The 12,189-nt window shown below is 41.2% G+C and overlaps 1 protein-coding gene across 1 annotated transcript in view; it reads right to left on the reverse strand.

Annotated features, from left to right (window-relative positions):
* Nucleotides 1-12,189, reverse strand: part of ZNHIT6 (zinc finger HIT-type containing 6) — a 78,404-nt gene that overhangs the window by 65,823 nt on the left and 392 nt on the right. The window contains exons 2-5 of the mRNA XM_053245277.1: nucleotides 7,821-7,886; nucleotides 7,620-7,726; nucleotides 6,741-6,826; nucleotides 938-1,041 (exon numbers count right to left, since the gene is read on the reverse strand). Of these exons, the coding sequence (XP_053101252.1) occupies nucleotides 938-1,041; nucleotides 6,741-6,826; nucleotides 7,620-7,726; nucleotides 7,821-7,886 (363 nt within the window). The remainder of the gene's footprint in view (nucleotides 1-937; nucleotides 1,042-6,740; nucleotides 6,827-7,619; nucleotides 7,727-7,820; nucleotides 7,887-12,189) is intronic.

Consider the following 12,189-nt stretch of genomic DNA (forward strand, 5'->3'; position numbering starts at 1 on the left):
TTGGCAATGGCAAACCCCTTCCTTTTGTTGGTTTTAAATTTCTTGGCAATCAGTTTCATCAGATGACTCCTGGTTCTAGTGTTATGGGAGGGGGAGAAACACTTCTAACACTAGAACCAGGAGTCATCTGATGAAACTGATTGCCAAGAAATTTAAAACCAACAAAAGGAAGTACTTTTTCACATAACACATAATCAACTTTTGGAATTCTCTGCCACAGGATGTGGTGACAGCCAATAACCTGGATGGCTTTAAGATTGGTTTGGATAACTTCATGGAAGAGAGGTCTATCACAGCTACTAATCTGAGGGCTATAGCGCACCTCTAGCCTTAGAGGCAGGATGCCTCTGAATACCAGTTGCAGGGCAGCAAGAGCAAGAGAGAGGGCATGCATTCAGGTCTTGCTTGTGAGCTTCCTAGAGGCATCTAGTGGGCCACTGTGTGAAACAGGATGCTGGACAAGATAGGCCTTGAGCCTGATCCAGTGGGCTGTTATTATGTGGGTTTACATGTTGCCCAAGTACTAAAACTGCACAGTTTTACCAAACATACTAATCCAAAGCTGTAAAGAAAAATAGTCTGAAGTCTCATGGGCCACAAACAGCATAGAGTTAAGTTCACTGATGCCAACAGGCTTAGACCCACCTGTGCTGCATTGTGCCCCACATTTTTAATGTATCTCATGACAGTAGTATTGAGAACAGAACTGCATAATTTATGACCCACCAAGAAGAGTACAGCCCATTAGTTGTGTGCTGTGCCAATAACCACCTGTGCTTACAACGAAAACATGTCAACTGAGCTTCTGGTGGACCAACATAATATATTTGGCTAGTGGACTATGTTTAGCTTGGTGAGCCATCAGTTATACAGAACTGATTAAGAATAAAGAGTTTTGCTTAAACTATCCCCATACTGATATTAACTAGAAACTTACTTTTTGTTAAAGTAGGTGGAATTCTCTTGCCTCTTTGTGAATCCGATTGGTAAAGTCTGCAGGTGGATGCTATGCCTCCGAGCTCTGTTTTTCAAAAAGTTCAGCTGATATGAGGAAAAAGAGTGTTTTAAAAGATTTGTTTAAATAGGGAATTATATATTTTATTTATTTAACAAATTTATAGACTGCCCAAAACTTATATCTTTGGGAGGTTCACAATAAAAACACAATCAAAACAAAATTTAAACGTTAAAAATTTAAAACTTAAAACAAGTTAATAGTATTACAACTGTAAATCTAATTAAAAGCCTGGGTGAACAAATGTGTCTTAATTGACTTTTTAAAAGTTGTCAGAGATGGGGAAGCTCTTATTTCAAAAGGGAGCACATTCCAAAGCCTTGGAACATTCCAAAGCGGTGGCTCCATCCCCTGAGGGGAATATCTTACAGTGCTCGCACTTCTAGTCTCCCATTCATATGCAACCAGGGTGGACCCTGCTTAGCTATGGGGACAAGTCATGCTTGTTACCACAAGACCAGCTCTCCTAGCTCAGTGGTAGCTCTCAAAGAGCTGGTCTTGTGGTAGCAAGCACGACTTGTCCCCTTAGCTAAGCAGGGCCTGCCATGGTTACATATGAATGGGAGACGATGTATGAGCACTGCAAGATGTCGTTCTGGGAAGAACAGAAGGTTTCAAGTTCCCTCCCTGGCTTCTCCAAGATAGGGCTAAGAGATATTCTTGCCCTCAACCTTAGAGAAGCCACTGCCAGTCTGTGAAGACAATACTGAGCTAGATAGACCAATGGTCTGACTCAGTATATGGCAGCTTCCTATGTTCCTATGTAAAGTGTGAGCAGATGGGGCCATCAACTATAAAATCCATTACAGTATTTCTCATGTGAAGAATAGAAATAATATACATGTAGCCACAAGCAAACAGCGGTGTCATGTATTCTTGACTATAGGGAGCATGGTAAATCATTCTTCCATCATGCCAAAGATTCTTGCACCTTTTTTTTTTTTTGCAATATGCTAATTGCCGTATACAGAATTTAGGCCAATTTATAGCTATGGTATGGTAACAGACAAAATCTACCCCACAAAGTACATACTCTATAACATTTACAATATTAACAAAATTAGCAGTGATTTTTTTTAAAAAAAGAATACCTAGGATCACACTGATGCTTATGTTCTTCAGCAATCAACAGACTTCAACTAGACTACCACAAAAGGTTTTTTAAAGCTGAATTTTAGCAACACAGAAACATAGCACATTCCTTCTAAATGAGCAATGTAAGACTTCATTGAAACTGTTCCTGCTCTCCTTTGTATACAAGAAACTACAGTTTACTTCTTCCCAAAGGAATGCTGTCCTCTTAAATATATGCTCTCCAATACTAGCCAACACTGTAGTTTCTTTCCCCACATTCTTTCCAATCTGATCTGAAGAATAAATATTTGAGGAGTGCTATCTATAAAGATGTGTTATAGGTGCCATTCTTGAAAAGTACAAGTCTGAGATGATCTTGATAATAGGAATTGACATGGTATTACTCAATAAATATGTCATCTCTAGAGACAGACTCATTAAGAACCACAAGTAATTATCATTGTATCAAAGAGTGCAACCTATACACATTGGTAAGGGGGGGAAATCAATAATGTCATCATACTACATGTATGCTGCCTAAAAAGGCATTTCATAGAAGACACTAAATAATCTAAAGTTACCTACAGGCTTAATAATTATGAGAATAATCTAGGGCTTTCTTGCATGTGTGGATGGCAAAATGAGGTCTACACATTCATGCACCTCAAGCAAGCCTTGGGGTCTGGCCAGATACATTTACTACCTGCACTGAGCACCCAAGACCTCTATGTGCACAAGACCTGTACGCTATAGTCAATGCAAACTTTGTTTTGTTTTTTTTAAACAGGACATCCAACTCTGTGAGAAATTCAGAAAGTATATGCAGAAAGTCTGACTGGAACAAACTTACAACTGTTGGCATCCTTCAGAGATGGTAACCTAAGTGGAGAGTAGGAAGAACTCCCAACAGCCCCACCAGATCCCACATACTTTATCAAGCTGATGCTGAGAAGGAACCAGGATTTTAAAACAGTTAGATCCAGGGTTAACAGAGGCATTGATCTAGCTGTCTCCTTCCAACCAGCTCCCTAACCTCTACAAACAATTAATCCAGAAGTTGCTTTGAGAATTCCCATCACATTTGGGAATCCTCTTGCAGTGGTGTAATTTGGGGGCCTGGCACATAAGAATGTACCCATATTACCTGGATTCAGGCAAGATGGATGAATCAGGTCCTGTCATAAAAATGTTTTTGAAACTGTTGCTATTTTGGAGATCTTGAAAACTATTCAAAATATGAAATGTGTTCCACCCGATTCTTAACATTAGTATGAGAGACATAATTATTATGAGCTGTTAAAAGTTGTTGAATCATAAATAAACATTCTCTTCTAAGGTCAAAGAAGTATTAATCTCAAGGTTAGTACAGTCCAAATGAATTCTTTCCCTTTTAAAAGTGTAATTCCTAAGCTATTTCTTTAGCGGGCCAGATCTTCCACATGTAGGCGCATTAAAAATGAATATCTTATGCAAACTGATTTGGTTAAGAAAATGTGCTTGCATATGTGTACTCTAAATGGGATCCAAGCACGCAAACCTGAAGGTTTTAAATATTTTTACTGCATATTCTTTTTATTGTAAACTATCTTTTGGGCCTTATTCAGACCCCAAATGGCAAAGCATAAATGGATATTAATAAATCACATATATGGGAATTTAGAAATAGAGAAGAGTGAATGCTACATAGCACTAAAATCTAGTAAGACCACTCTCTTACTTGATTCCCATAAATCACTGCAAGTTTCTCGATGACAACACAGACACTCAACTATCACAATTAGGACGGAGGTGGGGGGAACTATCACAATAGCAAAGGTTATGTGCATATTGAGAAGACTAGTTATAATATGGAATACTAATACATGAAAGGCCAATTACAAATTGGCTTCTAATGTGATTACAAATTTTGTTGAAACCTTCACATTAGAACCCTAATGCTTGCAACTGAAGATGTTCAGAAAAGCTGCTTTGGAGCAGGTGATTGAGAGTGGAGTAATGGTGTGAGGAGGGGACATGTAACACTTTCCTCACCCACTATTTCTCTGCTCAAAATCGTTATCAAGGCATATATTGTGATCAGTGTGCCTTCTAATTTTTATCATTAGTCAGTGGAAACAGTTTTGTTTTGGGTAGTAGTTTCAAGGCAGTGTGTGCACATAATTATCTCTCACACATTTTGTAACCCCCTGCCCCTCTTCTTCTGCAGCTTATTAATCAACACTGAAACTAGTTATTCATTACTAAGTGCTATGCACCATAGTTATTCATTACTAAGTACTATGCACCATTTACATTACTAAGTAAATATGCATCATAAATATTGAAGGTAAAAGAAGTGTATTTTACAATTCTACTCTTTTATTACTAAGTATAATAAAAACAAGGCAGTACTTCAGCAAATAGTTAATGGAAGTGATAATATTTCAATATTCAAATTAGTATGGTAGAAATAGTATTATCACACTGCTGCGGATGGTAGAATAGTATTATCACACTATTTTGTTTTATTTTACTGCCATTAGTCACCATGGGACTATTTTAAGCAAGATAGAAAATAAATCTTGGTCTCTGAAGAGTCCAAACATGCATTTTTGCCCTTAATAAATATTCAGATATAAAAAGAGAACTTTGGTAAATGACATTTTTCTTAATACAATATTGTATTTTTCTTAATGCAATATCAGTGATTTATGCATGAGCTCTAGCTAGGTCTTAAGTTGCAGTTCAGAAAACAGCTTGCATCATGCTGAAGTCTGCATGCTCCCAGGAGCCAGCTAACAAAGCTGAACTTAGAACCAGTTCCAATAGTAACACCTAACAAATGCAAAATGGGACAATGGATGCCATCACTCACCAACCAACAAGCTCCCATTTTCTCAATAGCTAAAAGCATGGAGTAGCATTCTGCACCAATAAGCAATCAATGATTTTTAAAGCAAAAAAGTATGTTAGAGCTGAAAAGTAGTTGTTATAGAATTTAAAACACTTTGGGACAGCAAACAAATCAAAGGAACTTCCCTGCCAGCCTGCTCCCTGCTGAGCACTCTGGCCCCCTGTCCCTCTCTAATTGAGAAGTGATTAGCATACAAAATGCTAATGCATTCTTCTTCTGCTGCAGAAGGCATTTCTTTTTTTTAGCCAAGGAGAAGCACAGAAAATAGATCGGCCAGGGGCAAGGCTGAGGTTTTGGGTGTCAGGAGAGGAAAGCTGCAAGGCGAGAACTAGGTGCTGAGTTTCACAGCTCCTTTTCGGTGCCTACGCCCCGCCCCATGTGGCTACTTATTAAGGCGGGAGGAAGCACAGGCACCTCGGTTCCTTGGAGACCACCAAGCAGTCAAGAAATCTGATGTAGCAGGTAAGTTCTACTATCAAAGGTAAGCCCTACTGCAGAGGGGAGGTTCGAGAGGGTCTAATGGATGTCAACGGATCACTGTGGATCATTAGTTACAGATGAGCAATTATCTGGAGCGTGGTCCATTGAATCCATTAGAATGGGTGTTTAGTAAGCTCCATAAAGGAGGAGGGAGCAGTAGAGTTATTGCAACACCCTTTTAAGGACACTTCGCCCAAAATTCACCTCCGCTGCAAAACCTAAGTCAATATTATAATGTTTTACCAAAGGCTGTTCAGAAGACCAAGTGGCAACCTTACAGATGTCCTGAAAGGATATGGTGGACAGGTGTGCTGCAGATGCCCCATAAGTGCTAGCCGAATGTGCTTTTATAGACTTAGGAGGCTGCACTTTCTGCAGATTGTAAGTCAGTAGGATGGTTTGCATAAGCCAGTGGGATAGTCTTTGTCGGGATACGGCTTGTCCAATGGTTTTTCCCTTGTACAACACGAACAGTCTCTTTGACTTTCTGAATGTCTTAGTCCTTGAAAGATAAAACAGAAGTGCTCTACGCATATCTAAGGAATGCAGAGCCTTTTCCAAAGGCGTGCTCAGAGAGTTAAAGAAAGTAGGTAGCACAATGTACTGGTTTATATGGAAATCTGTAACAATCTTTGGTAAGAAAGTAATGTCAGGGCGCAAGAGAACCTTATCCGGGCAGAAACAGGCGTAAGGAACATCAATTCGAAGAGCTGTAAGCTCACTCACCCTACGAGCAGTGGTAATTGCTACAGAGAAGGCAGTTTTTAAGGATGTTAGTTTAAGACTAGTGGATCTCAGAGGCTCAAAGGTGACACAGTTAAGGCTGAAAGGACCAGAGAGATACTCCACTGCTCTATCGGTTGTCGTTTATGTGGAACAAGAAGCGCTGGAAACAGACAAGCTGGTTGAGGGGGAAAGAGAAGGAACAGCCCGGGTGGCGCTGGCGGCAAACCAAGAGGGAGACAATTCCCTCTTTCTTAACAGCCCATGGCAGGTGGGGAGAGGTGGAGGTGGTGAGGCGATGGGGAAAAGCGGCGGGGGTGGGGGAAGCAGCAGCCGCAGTGAGTGGCAGTTTTAGGAAGCTGAGCGGAGGGCTTGGGGAATGTGAGCGCGCACCCAGGTGTGCACCAGAGGGAAGGCTGATTGTGATTTAATCTATCAATATTCTCCTCCCTACTCCCTCTGTGTGCTTTGTTATTTACGGTGGTTTTTAAAAAAATGTAACACTTATAACCATTTCTTTTCTGTAGCATGATCAAGGTGGCTATAATTACTTACAAATTTATTGCTTTTTCGTTTATGTGAAATAACATCTCGAGCAGCACAGTCAGCCATTCTTCCCACATCTTCCAAAAAACGATAATCTGAATTAACAAGAAAAGAGCAACATGAGTCAGAAAAAAATTGAAATGAATTAGCTCCCCACATCCTAAACACATGAAGTTCATGGACTGCATGCACATGGTGTGTTTCAGTATTATACATACAGAGTATGTTCATGGTAGGTAAAGTAGGGTATGCCTTGATAAATGTTGTTTGTCAGTGTCAGTACCATTCTAGTTACTTAGCACTGTACATTAGGCACACACTTGATACAGAGCCAGATACTATATTTATAAGAAGGACTACAATTTATCAGGGTGGTGTGAGCAATGTCCTATTCTGCTTTCAACCCACATACCTGTGAAAACAGCATTGCAGTTCCTGTGCTATTTAATAACTTCGTATAACTATTCATCGATTGATGTTGGCTATGCTAGTGTAGTAGTGCCAGCTCACTCAATCTATTAACAATACAGGTAAATAACCCTACATATTAAAGGTAAAGAGTGCCATAGAGTCAGTGTCAACTCCTGACGACCACAGGGCCCTGTGGGTGTCTTTGGTAGAATACAGGAGGGGTTTACCATTGCCATCTCCTGTGCAGTATGAGATGATGCCTTTCAGCATCTTCCTATATTGCTGCTGCCCGATTCAGGTGTTTCCCATAGTCTGTGTCAAGTGTGTACCAGCGCGGATTTGAACTGGCAACCTCTGGCTTGCTAGTCAAGTCACTTCCCTGCTGCACCATTAGGTATTACTTCCCCACAATTAGCCATATATATAAAAGCACCATCTGTTTTCAAAATAGATTGAGATTTCCAGAGATTCTCTTACCGCTTAGAAGATTTAAGTCGCTGAACTCATTTATGGAAACAAATGCTGTCTTTTCTCTGACGCCGTTACAACTGAAGGCAGCTTTATGTTGTTTCACGCAAGCCAAGCTGAAAACACACAGATAAAGCAAAGAAACAGTCACTCACTTTTCAGCACACAGGAAGAAGAAAAAGCAACAGATGCCAATCAGTTCATAACTACCTGCATGAATATTTCATACACCGAGGACACCGATATTTTGCCGCTTCTGTGTTACAACTCTCGCATCTTAAAGAAAACCAAAGAAACATATTTGAACAAACATGAGTATGATCTTAAGGCAAGATTTTGAGAAAAGGTCACTTGAAGCTTGAGAATTGTAAGTTATAGATGTATTTTAGAATGATTATCTAGATAATTTTTAATTAAATTTAAGATATTTGAGTAAGTTTAGAAAGTTAAGTATTTGAGAGCTCATCTTCCATTAGTGGCTTTGAATGTCTCCCAAGTACTCCTACCTTACCACTTACTCATGTAGGCTTGACAAATTTTCTTTGGATCTAGGATCCACCCCCAAATTTGGGAGCCAAACAATGGACACTTGACAAAATTATCTGACTTAGTAACAGAAGTGTGGAGGGGGAGAGTAAATGGACTTCTCTTTATCCTTTTTATAAGTAATATACTTAGAAAAGTATAGGGCTGCTTAGGAAAAATAAAGATTTTATTAAATAACTCCCCCTGTGAAAGCTGTTATTAAATAACTATCCCAGTCTAGGTACCACAATTTTCTAGGCACCACAGTTTCCTAGCATCTGAGATTTGTCAAGTCCTGTACAATGCATCTGTATATTTTCAGCAAAAGGCTCCAGTAAACAGAAAATATTAACAGTCTTGGAACATTGTGCTAGAAACAAAACCAGATGCCAACACATCTGAAAGTGCTCAGATTAGTGTTCTTCAGTGTAATGGATGGGGGCCACATCAACCCTAAGTGCAGCTTACGGATTAATTATTTATTGGGCCTGTGTGAAGCTTCAGCCGAAGGGGAATATTCTGTACAGTCCCTCAATGGCACTATGCAGAGATGACCGTTCTCACTGTGCAGTGCTGCGTTTTGCCTAACACGGGGCGGGGGCGGGGGGGAGCAGCACCTTTAAAGGAAGCTGAGACCTCTTGTGCCCCTATACTATCTTGGAAAGCATGTGCAGAGTGCTGGGAAAGTGTAGCCCTTCCCAGCATTTTCCCCAAAGAGTTCTCAAGAGAGGGCTTAGTCTCTCTTAAACACCCCGCCCAGCACTGCGTACATTGCAGCACTGCACTGGCTCTCACATCACGGTGGGTTTTTTTTGTTTTTTGTTTTTTTTGCCAAAGCGGCCCTCGCCTGAAAAATAGTGAAGATCACTGACTTAGATGGATATTTCTGAATAATTCCCAGCACTGAGCTTGTAATAGCTTCTCACAGAAAGAGGCGAGTAGGAGGCAGAGATAAACATGAGACCACTCTGCAGTGCATAATGTTATCCATGCTTGGGAAGAGTTCCCCTCCCAATTCTAAGTTTCAGTGAGGTCTTTTACACAACCTTACCAGGGAAGGCTGGCAGGCTGCAGGGAAAACAGGAGCTCTTCTGCCTTCCCTGTCAGACGAGTGTCCACCGTCCTCTCCTCTGCTGTACCACGTGCCCACATGAGCGGTGGTGCAGCGAAGGGAAATGCTGGAAGCAGGACAACTTCATCCTTCATCTCAGGGTGCCCCAAGGCACAAGCATGGCGGCTCCCCCGGCTCGCAGCCAGAAATGGTGGTGGGCCGGCGGGGGAGCCATTTAATCCAGCAGCAATCACCCAGATTATCACCAGCCAAGATTAAGTGAACCACAGATTAATTTAACTTTGGCTAAATGCTGGGTGAAGAAGTGGAGTTTGGCATGGGGGCAGTGCCGGGAGCAACCTTGCTCCCGGTGCTTCACATGTGCAACCTAACCTAGGTTGGGGTGCCCTAGCCTGGGTCACACTGCATGTGTGAATATCCTTCACTTATCCTCTTCTATTCAGGAATGTGTGTGAGTTCCGCATCTTCTAATAGCTGATGGCCTAATGCCTTAATAGCAAAGCCAGTATCTTCATGGAAGGATCTCTCTTTTTGAGCAATATGCCTTATGAGAGCATGTGCTTGCTCGTGCTCTCAAATTAATCTTTTGTGGGAAGAATATAGCCAATTACAAGTACCACCTAGCCTTCGTATGGCTCCTTACATACCCATCAGAGCATGGTGACCTTGTTTACATGCAGTCTTCTCAAGTTCAGGTTTAATTGCTGCACATTTTCTCATCTCAGAAGCTCCAAATGCCGACCTGTTTTCTGTTTTAGCATTTTTAGAACTGTAGTTTGCAGTCTAGGTCAAGTTGACCCAGGCTGCAACTTAATATAGTAAATTCTGGGAATCTATTTACAAGTCACATGGGGTGAACAAGGAGCTAATAATTAGAGGATTTTGATTTAGGATTGCTGTTTTGTTCCTATTAGGACTTCTGTTCCTTTAACTCCTGCATTACAGGATGCTATGCAAGTTAAGTGAATCACACACATCAAGAGAGTCCAATTTAGTTACAGCTGTCCACTTGAGGATATATTTATCGTGTGGGCCTCAATGCTTAACAACTGAGGGCAAATATACAAAGATCACATTATATTATTCTGATGATAAGAATAATTGACTTCTGATTTCTACTCAAGGTACTTGTAGAACAACATGGATTAAAAGTTCAACTCCCTACATTTGGTAATGGGGAAGAGAAATTAGCCTACCATTTTATCACCTACAGTACTGCAAAGCTTGTTTATTCAGCCAAGATTCAGAAGTGGCTGACATCTTGTGTAATGAAGCATGTGTACTTCAAGGGACTGCAGGGACATGCTGGGAGCCCCCCCCCCCGCACAATTCCTCCCAGTCCCCCTAAACACACGCTTTTGTGCAAGAACCCTTAGAATTTGGAAAGCTGCCTGCACTCCAGAAGCGCTATGTAAAGATCTGAAACACATTGTAAGCCTGGAAACACATTGCTGAGCATCCGCAGAGTGCTTCCGGAGTCTCTTGAAGTGCACACCCTTCATTATTACTCAGGATGTCAGCCACCATTTCTTTATGTAATTCCCTTTCACATGGGTATTGTTTAAGTAGTAATCCTGCTATTGCTTACATGATCGCTTAGGGCCACTTCATGTATTAAGGATTAAGAAACATACAGCTTTTTCTCAGCTTTTTAAAACTTGTTTTTAAATTCTTCTGATTATTTAATTGTTTTATGATGTTTTTAATTGTTAATTATTTTTTATGCTTTATAATTTTGTTTTAATTATTAATTGATTTTAATGGTGTTTTAATGTAAACCGCCCTGAGCCTTTTGGAAGGGCGGTATAAAAGTTTAAATAAATAAATAAATAATAATACAAGCAGTCTCTGCTTCTCAGTGTGAACAATACTTAAAGCAGGTTAAAAGATAGGTTAAACCAAGAAGTTCCCACCTCCCCAGACCAGCAAAGGATTGTTGTCTCTCAGTTCATTTCAGCACATAAATTGTCTCTTAATTCATTGCAGCACATATTTCACATAAGTGAAATATGCTCAGAGGCTGTATTCATACAATAACTTATATAGATCAGATACCAATTCAGAATGTATGAACAAAAGCATAACATTAATTAGCAACCCTGGCCCCAGTCACTGACAACAGAAGGCTGCTGTCAGACTGCACCCCTCTCCCTCCAATCAGAACATCAGCAAGGGGTTTTTAAAAATGAAAATGTTAAAAGATTTGCCTAAAGCCTTTGGGATGGAGGATGATATAGTGTAGCAGCTAGAGCACACTGGTGCTAGACTAGGGAGACCTAATTGTTCAGGTGATCCAAATCCAGTCTCTCAGCCCAACTTATGGTAGGGTGTTGTTGTGAGGGGAGAAAGGCCTGGGGGTGAGGTATCATGTATAAGACTACCTTGAATGAATAATAGGATTGTAAAAGTGTGAATAACTAGTGTCAATTAACTCAAAATATCACCCAGACGTAGCTAACAGTGAGAAGAGAACACAGTCCTATGAATGCAGGTGTGACTTTTTGGCTCCTGGCCCCAGAAGGTTCCAGGAAGGTTCCCTGGTGACTCCAAGACAGGGCAGGGAGAGACTCCTGCCTGCAACCTTGGAGAAGCAGCTGCCCGTCTCCTGCAGATATTGGCCTACAATTCCCATAATCCCTGGTTATTGGCCACTGTGACTGGGGGTTATGGGAGTTGTAGTCCAAAAGCAGCTGGGGGGGGAGAGCCAAAGTTGAGCAGCCTGGTGTAGACAACACTGAGCAAGGTGGACCGGCGGTCTGACTCGGTATAAGGCAGCTTCCTGTGCTACCTCGTGGGGCTCCTATCTCGAAGTATTCCCTTTCCATTCACACGGCCTCGGTGGTTTCCTCGCCCCTCAGTCACACCCACCTGTCACAGCTCAAGCCCGAGCAATTGTCACCCCCCACAACCCCCCACTTCTTCCCCTCCTCAAAGGGAGATGAAAGCTGGCTGCACTGCAGCAAAGCGGAACAGGCGCATCGG

Source organism: Hemicordylus capensis, chromosome 4, assembly GCF_027244095.1.
Source record: "Hemicordylus capensis ecotype Gifberg chromosome 4, rHemCap1.1.pri, whole genome shotgun sequence".
NCBI lineage: Eukaryota > Metazoa > Chordata > Lepidosauria > Squamata > Cordylidae > Hemicordylus > Hemicordylus capensis.